General features: G+C 50.8%; 1 protein-coding gene across 1 annotated transcript in view; it reads left to right on the plus strand.

Moving 5' to 3' along the window:
* kdm5a (lysine demethylase 5A) overlaps window positions 1-9,508 on the plus strand; it is a 33,828-nt gene extending 24,320 nt beyond the window's left edge. The window contains 8 exon segments of the mRNA XM_061229186.1: window positions 1-61; window positions 615-770; window positions 3,823-4,377; window positions 4,762-4,890; window positions 5,081-5,225; window positions 5,627-5,847; window positions 6,342-6,806; window positions 8,459-9,508. The exon segment at window positions 1-61 is cut by the window's left edge and continues 119 nt beyond it. Coding sequence (XP_061085170.1) covers window positions 1-61; window positions 615-770; window positions 3,823-4,377; window positions 4,762-4,890; window positions 5,081-5,225; window positions 5,627-5,847; window positions 6,342-6,806; window positions 8,459-8,686 — 1,960 coding nt within the window. The 3' untranslated portion in view covers window positions 8,687-9,508.
* Window positions 9,509-15,000: the final 5,492 nt, after the last annotated feature.

Genomic DNA, 15,000 nt, shown 5'->3' on the forward strand with positions numbered 1-15,000 from the left:
CTGGAGGGAGAGGACGGCTCGCACCTTCCTCAAGAAGAACTCCACCTACACCCTGCTGCAGGTGAGCCGGCCTCGAGAGGGGAGGACCGTGGGGTGTGGGGTGCAGGGTTTGGGGGTTTAAATTGTGTCTGTGTGTCTGTGTGTCTGTGTGTCTGTGTGTCTGTGTGTCTGTGTGTCTGTGTGTCTGTGTGTCTGTGTGTGTGTGTGTGTGTGTGTGTGTGTGTGTGTGAGAATCTTTGTGTGTCTGTCTGTGAGTGTGTGTGTGTGCGTGCGCTTGTGTGTGCGTGTGTATGTGTCTGTACGCAGCAAGAACTTAAACTGAATAGAAACTTTGGTGACTATGGCTACGGAGTTCAGAACCTTAGTAAAGCCGTATTTAATTGTGTCTTACACTTGCCAGAAGTGACAATTAATGGAGTATTGTGTTTGAATGTATTGGTTGTTCATATTGTTTTATATTTGACTTTTTTAGATTTTTAAATATTTTTTAGATTATTTTTGCATCTTGTTTTACATTTGAAACCCTGTATTCATTAGTTCACAGGGTGAACATGTAAAGGAGAGCTTGGCTCTCAGGTCCTTCCCTGTTTAAATGTTGACTGTGTGTTTGTCAGGTCCTGAGCCCTCGTCAGGACATTGGCGTGTACGGAAACAGCAAGAGCAAGCGCAAGAGGGCCAAAGAGCTGCTGGAGAAGGAGAGGGGGCTGGACCTGGAGGGCCTGAGCGACCTGGAGGAGGGCATGGAGGAGATCCGCGACCCCGCCGCTGTGGTGAGAGCCTCTACCTACGTACAGCTGATATACACCGCTGATATACCACTCCCACACCGCTAATATACCACTCACACACACTGCTAATATACCTTTCTCATACACCAGTAATATACCCCTCTCATGCACACTGCTAATATACTACCCACACACACACTGCTAATATACCACTCTCATACACCACTAATATACCACTCTCACGCACACACCACTAATATAGCACTCTACCACGTACAGCTGATATACACTGCTGATATACCACCCCCATGCACACTGCTAATACACACACCGCTTATATACCACCCTCACACACACTGCTAATATACCTTTAATCATACACCACTAATATACCCCTCTCATGCACACTGCTAATATACTACCCACACACATACCGCTAATATACCACTCTCATGCACACTGCTAATATACTACCCCCACACACACTGCTAATATACCTCTCTCATGCACACTGCTAATATACTACCCACACACACACCACTAATATACCCCTCTCATGCACACTGCTAATATACTACCCCCACACACACTGCTAATATACCTCTCTCATGCACACTGCTAATATACTACCCCCACACACACTGCTAATATACCTCTCTCATGCACACTGCTAATATACTACCCACACACACACCACTAATATACCCCTCTCATGCACACTGCTAATATACTACCCCCACACACACTGCTATATACCTCTCTCATGCACACTGCTAATATACTACCCCCACACACACTGCTAATATACCTCTCTCATGCACACTGCTAATATACTACCCCCACACACACTGCTAATATACCTCTCTCATGCACACTGTTAATATACTACCCCCACACACACTGCTAATATACCTCTCTCATGCACACTGCTAATATACTACCCCCACACACACTGCTAATATACCTCTCTCATGCACACTGTTAATATACTACCCCCACACACACTGCTAATATACCTCTCTCATGCACACTGCTAATATACTACCCACACACACACCGCTAATATACCTCTCTCATGCACACTGCTAATATACTACCCACACACACACCGCTAATATACCTCTCTCATGCACACTGCTAATATACTACCCACACACACACTGCTAATATACCTCTCTCATGCACACTGCTAATAGACTACCCACACACACACCGCTAATATACCTCTCTCATGCACACTGCTAATATACTACCCGCACACACACTGCTAATATACCTCTCTCATGCACACTGCTAATATACTACCCGCACACACACTGCTAATATACCTCACTCTCACACCACTATTATTCCATTCACGCACACCAGTGTATATGCGATCTCCATACGCCTCTAATATACCACTCATGCATGCACCTTTACTGTGACTATCACAGTGCTATTACTTCAGTGAAGTCCCTTATTTTCCCCTGAAATGGAGCTCCTCGTGCCTCTTCGATAAGGCCGATAAGAGTGTCGCAGTTCTGCCTGTGTATTCCTGTCCTAGCCCTCGTGAGTGATGAGGCTCTTTGGTCTTGAGAGTGAGAGTGAGTGAGAGTGAGTGAGAGTGAGTGAGAGTGAGTGAGAGTGAGTGAGAGAGTGAGAGAGTGAGAGAGTGAGAGAGTGAGAGAGTGAGAGAGTGAGAGAGTGAGAGAGTGAGAGAGTGAGAGAGAGAGAGAGCGATGCGATGCCCACAGTGTGTTTTTATGGCTGCAGTCTTCACTGCTCTTGTTCTGGTATGAGGAGATTGCGTCTGCGCCTCTTTACACTTCTGCCGCTGTACAGTAACCTGGCCCCCGCTCCCGACCCCTGTAGCTGCCCCTCGTACAGCTGACCTTGCTCTGTCTTTGCCCCCCTGAATGCCAGCTGCTCACACGGTGTGACGGCCATGAGGTTGTGACATTCTGTTATTTGCGGCCCTCAGTGGACACTTGGTTAAGCAGGTATGCCCTGCAGGGGGGGTTTCACAAGCGGTCAGTAATCGTGAGCAGCTTTAAGTTCCTGAACTGAATTATTATAATAATAATTATGATTGGCTATTTGGCTGATTCTTTTATCCAAAGTAACTGACAGTTGATTAGACTAAGCTGGAGACAATCCCCCCCCTGGAGCAATGCAGGGTTAAGGGCCTTGCTCAAGGGCCCAACAGCTGTGTGGATTTTATCGTGGCTACACCGGGGATTGAACCACCAACCTTCCGGGGCCCAGTCATGTACCTGAGCCACTAGGCCACAGGCTGCCCCCCAGTTGAAATTGACGTTCCATCAGACCTGATGGTGATTGGCTGATGAGTTCCTGTGTTGTTTAGAGGCTGCTGTTCCCCATTGGCTCTTTCCCCTCAGCTCTGTGATGTCACTCGCCCCTCTTTCCCTGTCATCAGTGTTGAGTATTTGAGTAAAACTATAAAGACCCTAGAATGTCTCTGGAATGAAAGGCCGAGGCTACTCTATGTAATTTTCTACTTGAAGCACAAAAGTACTTCTTTTTAAAGGTACTTTTGTACTTCTCAAGTGGGAAAGTGAGCAGCCTGGGCCTTTCATTCTAGAAACATTCCACCAAGTGCCATACTCCTTCTTTTACTCAAGTAAGATCTTACCGAGTGTATTTATACTTTTAGTGAAGAATTTTTGTCCTTCCACCAATCCACCACTGCCTGTCATTCAGCCCTGACGTCATCAGTCCTTGAGCAAGACACCTAACCCCCAAATGCTCCTGACGAGCTGGTCGGCGCCTTGCATGGCAGCCAATCGCCGTCGGTGTGTGTGTGAGGGTTCTGAATTTCTGTATTTTTACACTAGGACTCGGAACTGTACTGTCCTCTCAGGTCTAGTTTTGCACTTGTTCTTGTGATTGATTTGCACTTTGTTGTACGTTGCTCTGGATAAGAGCGTCTGCTAAATGCCACGTAATGTAATGTAATGTAATGTGAGTGCGTGTATGAATGGGTGAATGGAGAAGCATCAATTGTACAGCGCTTTGGATGAAGGCGCTACATAAATGCCAACCATTTACCATTTACGTCGCTCTCGCTGCTCTTCCCGCCCGTCTCCACCAGGTGGCGGCGTTCAAGGCCAAGGAGCTGAAGGAGGTGGAGGCCATCCACTCGCTGCGCGCCGCCAACCTGGCCAAGATGGCGATGGCGGACCGCATCGAGGAGGTGAAGTTCTGCCTCTGCCGCAAGACGGCCAGCGGGCTGATGCTCCAGTGCGAGCTGTGCAAGGACTGGTTCCACAGCGCCTGCGTGCCCCTCCCGAAAGCCGGCTCGCAGAAGAAGGGCCCCGCCCCGTGGCAGTGCAAGGAGTCCAAGTTCCTGTGCCCGCTCTGCCAGCGGTCGCGGCGGCCGCGCCTGGAGACCATCCTGTCGCTGCTGGTGTCGCTGCAGAAGCTGCCGGTGCGTCTGCCCGAGGGCGAGGCGCTGCAGTGCCTGACGGAGAGGGCCATGGGCTGGCAGGACCGCGCGCGCCAGGCGCTGGCCACCGACGAGCTGTCGTCGGCGCTGGCCAAGCTGTCGGTGCTCAGCCAGCGCATGGTGGAGCAGGCCGCGCGCGAGAAGACGGAGAAGATCATCCACGCCGAGCTGCAGAAGGCCGCCGCCAACCCCGACCTGCAGGTGAGTGCTAATGCTAACGTCGCTGTGGCTAATGCTAACGCTGCTACGGCTAATGCTGACACTAAGCCCCGCTAGGGCTAATGCTAACGCCGCTACGGCTACAGCTAATGCTGCGACGGCTAATGCTAAGGCCACTAGGGCTAACGCCCCTATGGCTAACGTTAAGGCCGCTATGGCTATTACTAAGGCTGTTATGGCTAATGCTAACGTTGCTATGGCTAATCCTAAAGCTGCTAAGGCTAATCCTAAAGCTGTTCAGCGAACAGTAAAAAGCACTTAAGGGTTAGCCTTGTATAGTTAACAAAATGACAGCCCCTGCTGGGTTGTGGTGCGAGTCTGTCAAAAGAGCAGGATTTCAGTATTGTGTGTATGTGCATTACACAGGGCCACATTCAAACCTTCCAACAGGCTGGCTTTAGCAGGGCCACGTCGCCGCGGCAATCGGTGGACTACGACGACGAGGAGACGGACTCGGACGAAGACATACGGGAGACGTACGGCTACGACATGAAGGTACAGCGGAGCGCAAATACAGGCGTATCTTTTAACGCGTGGAATCAATCAGGTTGCCCTTCTCTGAGCCTTTTCCAGCACTCTATATCTCTCTAGTAGTACAGTCCCCAGAACTCAATACAGCGCTCAAAGTGTGGTCTGTGCATCCTGTTTGAGAAGTGAACCGTGTCTGTCCGTCTGTCTGTCTCAGGACCCGAGTGGGGTGAAGCCCTACCTGTTCTGCGACGAGGAAATCCCCGTCAAGTCCGAGGAGGTGGTCAGCCATATGTGGCCGGCGACGCCCTCCTTCTGCGCAGAGCACGCCTACTCCTCCGCCTCCAAATCCTGCGCCCAGAGTGAGAACCCCCCCCCCCGATCTGCTGTCTCACATTGACTCATATTTAATTTGTGTATTCGGTTGAAATTGAATTCACAAATGTGATGCAGTACACACATATATATATATATATATAAAAATAGATATATAATTCTCCACAAAGTTAATTGGTATTGAACCTGGGGGGAATTCTACAAAGCAGGATTTCTGAGTTTGCTGTATAATTGCACTGTGTAAAACCCGGAACGGCTCGTTTGACTTCACTCTGTGGTCCAGATTTTGGGAGGGTACTGGATTTTACTCAGTAGCGCACTTATCCAGCTAACTCGGTCAACCTTCTTTCTGAAATGCACGCCTGGTGTTTGACCTCCCTCCTGGTGTGGAACGTTAACCCCCCCTCGCCTCCGCCCTGTCCCTCAGACTCGGGGACCCCCCGGAAGCAGCCCCGGAAGACGCCCCTGGTCCCGCGCAGCCTGGAGCCCCCGGTGCTGGAGCTGTCCCCCTCGGCCAAGGCCCAGCTGGAGGAGCTGATGATGGTGGGCGACCTGCTGGAGGTCTCCCTGGACGAGACGCAGCACATCTGGAGGATCCTGCAGGCCACGCACCCGCCCTCCGAGGAGCGCTTCCTGCAGGTGATGGAGGTGAGACTCCGCCTTTCAGCAGCATAGCATCGCATAGCATAGCGTAGCGTAGTGTAGCATAACATAACATAACATAACATAACAAAACATAGCATAGCATAGCATGACATAACATGACATGGCATAACATTGCAAAGCGTAGCATAACACAACAAAACATAATGTAGCATAGCATGACATAGCGTAGCATAGCATAACAAAGCATAATGCGGCATACAATAGTGTAACATAGCGTAACATAGCATACTTTTGCGCAACATAGCGTAACGTAATGACGTGAATAGGCCTTTTAGCCGAACAGAGCTATCCTTTTTCCAACCACTAAAGTGTACGTAGTGCTCACCGCTTTCCTACAAACAAGATCTAGCAAGTGTCTGTGATATCGGCATTATAATGTCCAATTAAGAACATCCTAATCACACATCTATGATCTTGCACCTTAAATGGTGAATGAGTAAGATGTAAAACAGCTCAATTGTGAAACTGTTCTGCAGCCGGAGGAGGGCCTCCTGGAGAAGCCTCTGAAGCTGAAGCCGAAGGACTCGGAGAAGAGGAGGAAGAGGAAGCTGGAGAAGGCGGAGCAGCTGCTGCTGGCGGCCGGCGGCGGGGGCGGGGGGGCCGACGGGGTCGGCGGGGGCGGGGGCGGGGGGCGGCCCCCCAAGTCCAAGGAGCTTCGCAAGGCCGAGGGCAAGCCCAAGAAGAAGAAGCTGAAGCTGAGCCCGGAGAAGTCGCGGGAGCTGAAGCAGCTGGCCAAGCGGCTCGCCAAGGAGGAGAAGGAGAAGAAGCGCAAGGAGCGGGCGGCGGCCAAGGCCGAGGCCGCCAAGGAGGGCCTGGAGCGCAAGCGCGAGAGGAAGGCGCTGGACATCCCGTCCAAGTACGACTGGTCGGGCGCCGAGGACTCCAACGACGAGAACGCCGTCTGCGCCGCCAAGAACTGCCAGCGGCCCTGCAAGGACAAGGTGAGCGCCAACGCGCCGAGGGCTAAACGTGCTAACGCGGCGAGGGCTAAATGTGCTAACGCGGCGAGGCTAACGTGGTGATGCTAACGTGCTAACGCGGCGAGGCTAACACGGCGAGGGCTATACGTGCTAACGCGGCGAGGCTAAACGTGGTGAGGCTAACGTGCTAAGTCCGTCCACTCCACTCCAGGGGTGCGCGACCCTGGTCCTGGAGGGCCGTTCTGCGTGCTGGGTCTTTGTTCCAACCCGATTACTTTCATTTTAGTTTTTCTGACGGCGCAAAAGATTACACCGGTTCACTCACTGTACTGGATCGCAGTGAAAAATCTTTAGTCTGTGGCTGTGGCTGGTGCCACAAAATCCTGAAGTGGTTCGGCCCTTGCCGTGCACACGTTTCGACTAACCGTTCTGTACAATGCGTTGTTGTTGTCATTAAGACAATATCTCCACACAGAGACGCCTTTATATGTTAAATGGGCTTTTTAAATGTTGTTTTGCAGTGGAATTTTTATGGTCAAAGAAATCAGTATTTTTAAAAATCTGAAAGATTTGCTCTTGCGAAATGGCCGATATGAAACGTATTGGATTTGGACAGACAATGAGAGTACAGTGAACTCCTTAACCAGCGACCGATGACGCATTAATAGAGTGGGCGTCAGTGAAGCGGTGTTTACTTATTGTAACGAGATCAGCCGGTTAATCGCCAACCTTCTCCGCCCTCCTCTGAATCGCTTCCAGTAAGCGCGGAACATTCCGGAGGTTAGGAGCGCGAGGGCGGAGCCCGTCGTCAATTATCCAAACCTGGGAGACGCACGTGAGGATAGATCACCGCTCGTGTGATTTGTATATTAACCTGTCTTGCAGCATTTCGAATGCCGAAAGGTCCCGCAGAAAAATATCTATTTCAGTACGTGTAAGTGTATAGACTCAATAATTACGGTGGCAGAAATAAGGGTGTCAACATGCTGCATAAATGCGGACTCCAGAATTATACATAAACGACAGCTATATACTTTTATTTCTATAGGTCTTTTCTTATGTTTCAAAGGTTTTTTTTTATTATATAAGTTTGAAAACCATAACTGCTCAAGTTATTTACCCTGCTTTTTAATACTTTCTGCAAACACAACACCCCTGGCAAAAAAATATTTACCGAACATCACACGTGCTTACATACACATATGTACGGTACATGCTTGCATGCATGCATGCATACATGCATAAATACATGTATAGTAGTATGTGCATGCATACACACAGACAGTAAATGCTTGCATAATCAATGCATACTTGTGTACAGTAGAGAGACACACACACACGCTGACTCCCGTGTGTGTGTCGTGCAGGTGGACTGGGTGCAGTAGACACCCACACACACACACACACTCTCACACTCTCTCACACACACACACACACACACACACTCTCACATTGACTCCCCCCTGTCTGTGTGTCGTGCAGGTGGACTGTGTGCAGTAGACAGACACACACACTCTCTCTCACACACACACACACACACACACACACACACACACAAACACACGCTGACTCCCCTGTGTGTGTGTCGTGCAGGTGGACTGTGTGCAGTAGACATACACATACACACACACACACACTCACACGCTGATTCCCCCTGTGTGTGTGTCGTGCAGGTGGACTGGGTGCAGTGTGACGGAGGCTGTGAGGAGTGGTTCCACCAGGTGTGCGTGGGCGTGACCTGCGAGATGGCGGAGAACGAGGACTACATCTGCCTGACCTGCACCAGGAAGGCCACCATGGGGGCCCTGGAGCGGGGGGGGCTGCCCTCGCCCGTGTGCGCCCCCCCGGTCCTCCTCCTGCCCGCCTCTCTGGCCCAGCGCGACCTGCACGAGACCAGCTAGTTTCTCTGAGGAGGGGGGGCGGGGCGGGGGTTAGGGGACACGCCTCCGGTTCGAATCGTGCACACCCCCTCCCCCCCCCCCCTCACCGCCAGACGAAGAGCAACAAACCTCACCCCCCCCCTACGGGACCCTCCGCCCCCTCCCCTCCTCCCTGTCGCCCCCTCCCTGGTTGTGGTCTGAGAAGGGGGAGCGCGGTGTGGAGACTGGACCCGGTCTATAGAGAGGCGCGGGGGGGATGCAGGAGGGGCGGGGCGGGGGGGGACTGACTGACGCAAAGCTAAGCTAAACCTCGGGAGGAAACACCGCCCCCTGCAGGCGGCCCTGAGTTACTGCACTGCATGGATTTCCGCGGGGTGGGAGCTTCAGCATCGTAGCCGCCGCCAAACGCCTCCAGCATCGCTCGGTCTCCGCGGCACGGGGGTGGGCCAGGCGCGGCCCTGCAGACAGGGGGCGCTCCGTGCCGGAACAGCGCCCGGGGAGGGGACCCGGGAAACGGATCCTTGGAAACATGCCGGAAACGGGACAGGGTAGCCGGGGGGGGGGCTCGCCAGTAACCCCCCCCCCCCCCATCTCCATGGTGACGAAGGGCTGACGTTTTTACCCGCCCCCTTCACTCACAGCGCCCCCCTACAGTGTGAGTCAGTGCGTAGGCGTAGGAGTGGCTGTGTGTAGTGAACGTATTTATAATGTAAATACTGTAGGTTTTAAGTGATTAAAATAACAGGATATGTGGCTCAAGTTTTATTTTTATTTTTTATTTTTTATTTCCTTTTCCTTTTCCTTTTATCACCTTTAATAAACGCTCTTCATGGACAAAGTGAATCGGGATGCAAAGACATGTGTCTGTTGTGTGTTGAAGTTCCAGCCTGTCTTCCTGAATGTGTTGTCAATCTGGGTGGGGGCGGGGGGGGAGAAGGGGTTAATCTACTGAGGGGCACACACTGTTTTGGGGTCTCTCTCGACTTTTGAGGTGCAAACATTAGCTAACTGTTTGGAAAGATAGCGTGCGGCTAACAATAATGGCCGCGGATGGGGACGATGCAGAGAGAACAAAAGTTGACAAACATTTGACTGTTATAATACACTTTAATCTATGTAATATTTGTTCTTGCCTTAAAAAAAAGAAATCGCAGGTAAGCAACGAATCCTCAAGTTGGCATTGTTAGGCCGAAGTCGCATCCGTTTGTATTAAAAAGCTGTTGGTGGCGAACTAAACAGAGTTTTGGTCCCATTGCTCTCCCTGGGAATGAGAACATGTCTTGGACTTTCTCTTGGAATGCATGATGCGTACAGCGAGGTCTGAAAGTATTTGGACAGTGGTGCAAACGTTTGGTCTTTGAGCTCTGTACTACGGTGCATTGGCCGTCAAATGAAACGCTAAATATAAGGTTATTAACTCCATATTCCAGAAATCTGCGTGCACTTTTCGAGCGATGGAGTTGTAAACCTGACTAATCGGAAACGGCTGAGAAGCCAACTGTCCAATTACTTTTGCTCCTAAAATGGGGGGGAATTAAAGGGGACAGTCTGCATTCTGACCTCATACTCATTATTTCATTTAAAATATTTTATGACCTTCAGTGGCCTGCGGGTGTGGTTTTGGGTTTTTGCTTGATACAAACGCTGACTTTTGTGGCACTGGGACCCTTCCCCTGTCAAACCAAAATGGCCATGGCTCAATTTAGGTCATGTAAATGGTCCCCGTGCCCTGCGATGGACTGGCGACCTGTCCAGGGTGTATTCCTGCCTTTCGCCCAATGTATGCTGGGATAGGCTCCAGCCCCCCTGCGACCCTGTTCAGGATAAGGGGGGGGGGGGTGTTGCACAGAACGATCAGCGAGAGTGACGTCATCTCCTCATCTCTCGACCCAGTTAATATTGGACACGTCCTCTCGTTTCGAACCGGACGATTCTGCCCGGGGCCGGAGCCGATAGACGAGAGAAACAGGCCACACACTATCTCCCCTTCTCTCCGGTTTGTGCAGTTCCCTTTATCGCGGAGCGTGTTTATTGCTCCCCTCGCTGCCGAGCTGACGGCTGCAGTTCAGCGAGGAGCGGCGGTGGAACGTTCCGGAGGCGTCAGTCACGCGGGGTCAGAGGTCAGAGCGAGACCTCGGGGAGAGCGGGAGGTGGGGAGACGGCCGCCGACGTGGTTTTTAAGGTTTCTGCGCTTCTGAACTCTTACGCTCACGAGCCCCCTGCTGTCAGCCCACTGTTTTAAGTCATGGTTAACAGGACCGGTTAAGAGAGGAACGTAGCCTGTGCTCACCACGTGAACTAGACTCGATGGCTCTTTAGGGAATTGTACCTTATCTGACCTGTGTTCTGCAGTTGTTCCGGTGACCTACGGTGTCTACTTCTTGCAGGACACTTTGGATAAAAGCACCTGCCAGATGTTTTTTTTGTTTTTTGTTTATTTTTCCACCCGAAAGTTATTTTCCACTGCCGTTCATTTGAGTGCGGTGTGATTACTGCTGTCCTAGTTCATCTTTATTGAATTTTACAGGGGTGACCGAGGTAAAGGGGCTGAACAGCACAGCAAAGGCATTCTCCGGGCTGCAGTGGTTTTGGTGAAGGACCAGGTGGACGTCTGTTGGCAGTTCAGCCCTCAGGACAGGAAATAAACCAATGAGAGGAGGGGAGGGAGGTCACGTGATCCCAGCTGGTCGCATCCTGCGCAAAAATATCCCGCTAATGAGAGTTCCAACACGTGAGGGGTAACCCTGTTTCAACAGAGACATGAATACATCACCCATTCACCCAGTCTTCCCCACCGCCAGCCAGACCTCTGGGAGGGAAAAAGATAATTGGGCATTCTCCAACTCACACAGACATGTACCCAAGTGTATCAGTATCCAAAACTGTGATGGGTGGAATTATGTTTTCACACGTCATAACTTCATTCTTGGAAAGTGAAGAGTGAGAAATTATAACAAGGTGCATTTCCTAATTAAAACCATAAACTGTAAACAGTCAGACTTAAGGTTGCTGTACCTCTGAACAACATTGCTTGTGACCGAGGTTTACAGTTACATTACATTAATGGCATTTGGCAGACGCTCTTATGCAGAGCGACATAAAGTTGGTTAGACTAAGCAGGAGACAATCCTCCCCTGGAGCAATGCAGGGTTAAGGGCCTTGCTCAAGGGCCCAACAGCTGTGCGGATCTTATTGTGGCTACTCCAGCGCTCGAACCACAAACCTTGCCTGTCCCAGTCATGTACCTTAACCGCTACACTACAGTCCGGTAAAGAACGTCTCAAAAGCGTCTGGAGTTTACATCTGGTTAAACAAGGGACCGCTGAAACACAGCAGCCTCCATCAAGAAGTCGACAAGGTGGCAACAGGCCGATTGTCTGACGAACAGTGTGGCACCCTCCTGGGCCGCTGTTTTGACGAATGCAGAATGTCTCTCGCTCTCATTAAGAATGTCTCTCGCTCCCATCGAGAGGCCAACCGAGCAAGCTCTGCCGAGATTCCGTCCCGGCGCATGACCCCCTACCCCCTGCCGGAATTATTTTTCTGTCTGGACAAGGCCCCGGGGCCTGTAAGCAGATTTGAAGAATGTGACCCTCTTTGCCTCTGCGGGAATTCACTAACGCTGCCAACCGAGGTGTAATTCCGCTCTCCAGCTGCCTTCCTGAGAACTTCCAAACCCTCACCTGAAGACTGGGTCCGCGGTTCCTCAAAGCTACCTTCACGGGGTCACGTTATCGTCAAAACCATCTCTGAATTAAAGCAGACAAAGTGAACGTTGTCTTTATCAATTGGTAAATAGTTCATTTTTGATTTTGTAGCTTGACCGGGTTATTCATCGAGCCGCAGTTTCATTCATCAACCAGGTTGTGCACTCGGCTGCCCATTAGCGCTGACTCATGCCCTCCGTGAAAGTTTGTGTTAAAAAAAAAAAAGCATCAGTTTAAACCGCAATTAGTGTCCGCTCGGTCTGGTTTGAACTGACTTCAGCTGCCGCGTTGTCTGGACGGCCGGCGCTGTCGTCAACGTTAAGCAGCAAAGTTTAACTGCCCCGCTAACCGACGTTAATTGGCCGGCTCTGACGGTACCAGGCTCAGTACCAGCGATGCGTTCGGCAACTTTATCATTAACCGGCGTGTCGAGCGAGACGTCTCGACGGACCTTCTGCCATAACTAATAGACAACGGTTCCTGCTCTTTCCTGTCGGGCGTCGGTGTCGTCTATCAGGCGTTCAGTTAAATATTGGCGTGACCAGCCTCGGAGTGCGACTTACCTTTGGCCATTCGGAGAGGGAGAGAAACGGGGACACGAGATCGATATCTCCGGCGTGCCAGCTCCCAAACGAACAACAGGTTTTATGGCCTGTGCAGTCTCCGCCGCGAAAGCAGGTCACGCTGCGTTTTATTGTGCGGGATTTTCTACGCCGTTCAGTGGGGCTGCGGCTTTTTGAGGGGAAAAGCACGTTTCCGGGGTGTACCGTGTCGCATTTAAAAGTGTCAAACTAGTATCAAAGTATCAAGTATTAAACTGAACAAAGTGAAATCTGCTTGGAATACCAGCTACCAGCGGTTTCAAAGCAAAGCTTGTGATAGTCAAACCAGCTCACGTTTGGTATGGAGCTGGTTTAACTCGTCGACCTGTTTGGACAGCCTGTAGCGTAGTGGTTAAGGTACACGACTGGGACACACAAGGCCGGTGGTTCTAATCCCGGTGTAGCCACAATAAGATCTGCACAGCCGTTGGGCCCTTGAGCAAGCCCCTTAATCCCCCCCCCCCCCCCCCCGGAGCAATGCAGGGTTATCTCCTGCTTAGTCTAATCAACTGTACATCGCTCTAGATAAGAGCGTCTGCCAAATGCCATAAATGTAAATGTTTCAAAAAATGTTTTTTTTTTTTTTTTTTTCAGCAGAGTGCTCTCCTCATCCTCTGTGCATTAGCATAAGGCCACACATTGGCCATCTCTACACATTGGCCGGCAGGCAACCAATAAGATCGTTCCTCGATGCCACACGTCTTGTTTTCATTGGAACAACAATCAGTATCTGTCAGTTCATGTCCACCGATGGACATAAAGACGTTGTAGCAAACCAGTTGAGTCTTCATGGGGGGGGGGGGGGGGGGAAGAAAAACAATCCTAAAAACATTTTTGCAAGGTTTGGTGAGGGCACTGTTCCTGCTGTGCCTGGGAAACGGCCAGGCGGGCCCTTGGCCGTGCCCTTTGGGGCCCGGTTTAGGGGCCCCGTGCGCAGCGTCGCGCGGCCGATTTTAACGAGGAGAGACAAGGCTCTTCGTCGCGGCTCACACCCGACCGGGCATCCTGTTTCGACGCGGGCGGAGAACAGCGGGAAGTTTGAGTCGTTCTGGCCGGTTAGAGGGGCGAGGAATTGGGGGCGGGGGGCGGGGGGCGGGGGGGGAAGGTCTTTGTTGCCGCCTTTCTTTAGACCGTCGGAAATCACAAAGTGTAAAAATTGCTTTGGACAAGTACAGAGACCCTGCTCCTGGGATGGAATGTGTGTGCAATTAAACGGCTGGGGTGGACTGCGCTCTTACGCTACTGGAAATACATGTCGAAGGTGACCTCTGACCTCTGGCTTCACCGGAGGACTTATGGTTATTGGCCGATTTTAATGAGCGAAAGTTAAGTCTGGAAAAGTTTTTGAGAAACCTTTTGCGAGTATACCTATGACTGACCACGCAAGGGGGAGGAATACAGTTGTGCAGATGGATACTGTAAAATGCATAAAGCTCAGTGGTGTTACTGATGTGCTCTCAATGACTGATCTCAAATCGAAATCTCAAATGGAGCATCCCCTGGTCTAAATGCCCTCAAGAGTGAGCCTAGGGCTACAAGGAAGGGAAAAACTCCCTGGTGGCAGATGATGATGATGATGATGATGATGAAGATGAAGATGAAGATGATGAAGAAACCTTGGGAGGAAACAGACTCAAGGAGACCATCCTCCTATGGGCAGGACAGGATGTGGGTTTTAATGACCAGCATCGTCAATCGGTCAATATTCACATCGATATCAGGCGGTAAACGCGTCATGCTCTAAAATTAAAATTAAGGGCTTTCACCAAGGCAAGTAAACCAGCCAGATGACCAACTGCAGCCAGCTTTTATTTAATTGCACACCTCCGCTTTTATTTTGGTACCCACATTCTCCCACTCTGTCTTGGGTACTTCCTGGTGATTGGTATAGAAAATGCCGCTTTCGTGTGTGTTCCTGGGCATCACAAAATGCGCTCCTCCTCATAACTGTGCTGAAAACGTATCTGTATTATGTATTATTATTACATTATACATTAATTTTTGCCGTCATATACAGGTCACCACT

The sequence above is a fragment of the Conger conger genome, chromosome 19 (assembly GCF_963514075.1).
Source record: "Conger conger chromosome 19, fConCon1.1, whole genome shotgun sequence".
NCBI lineage: Eukaryota > Metazoa > Chordata > Actinopteri > Anguilliformes > Congridae > Conger > Conger conger.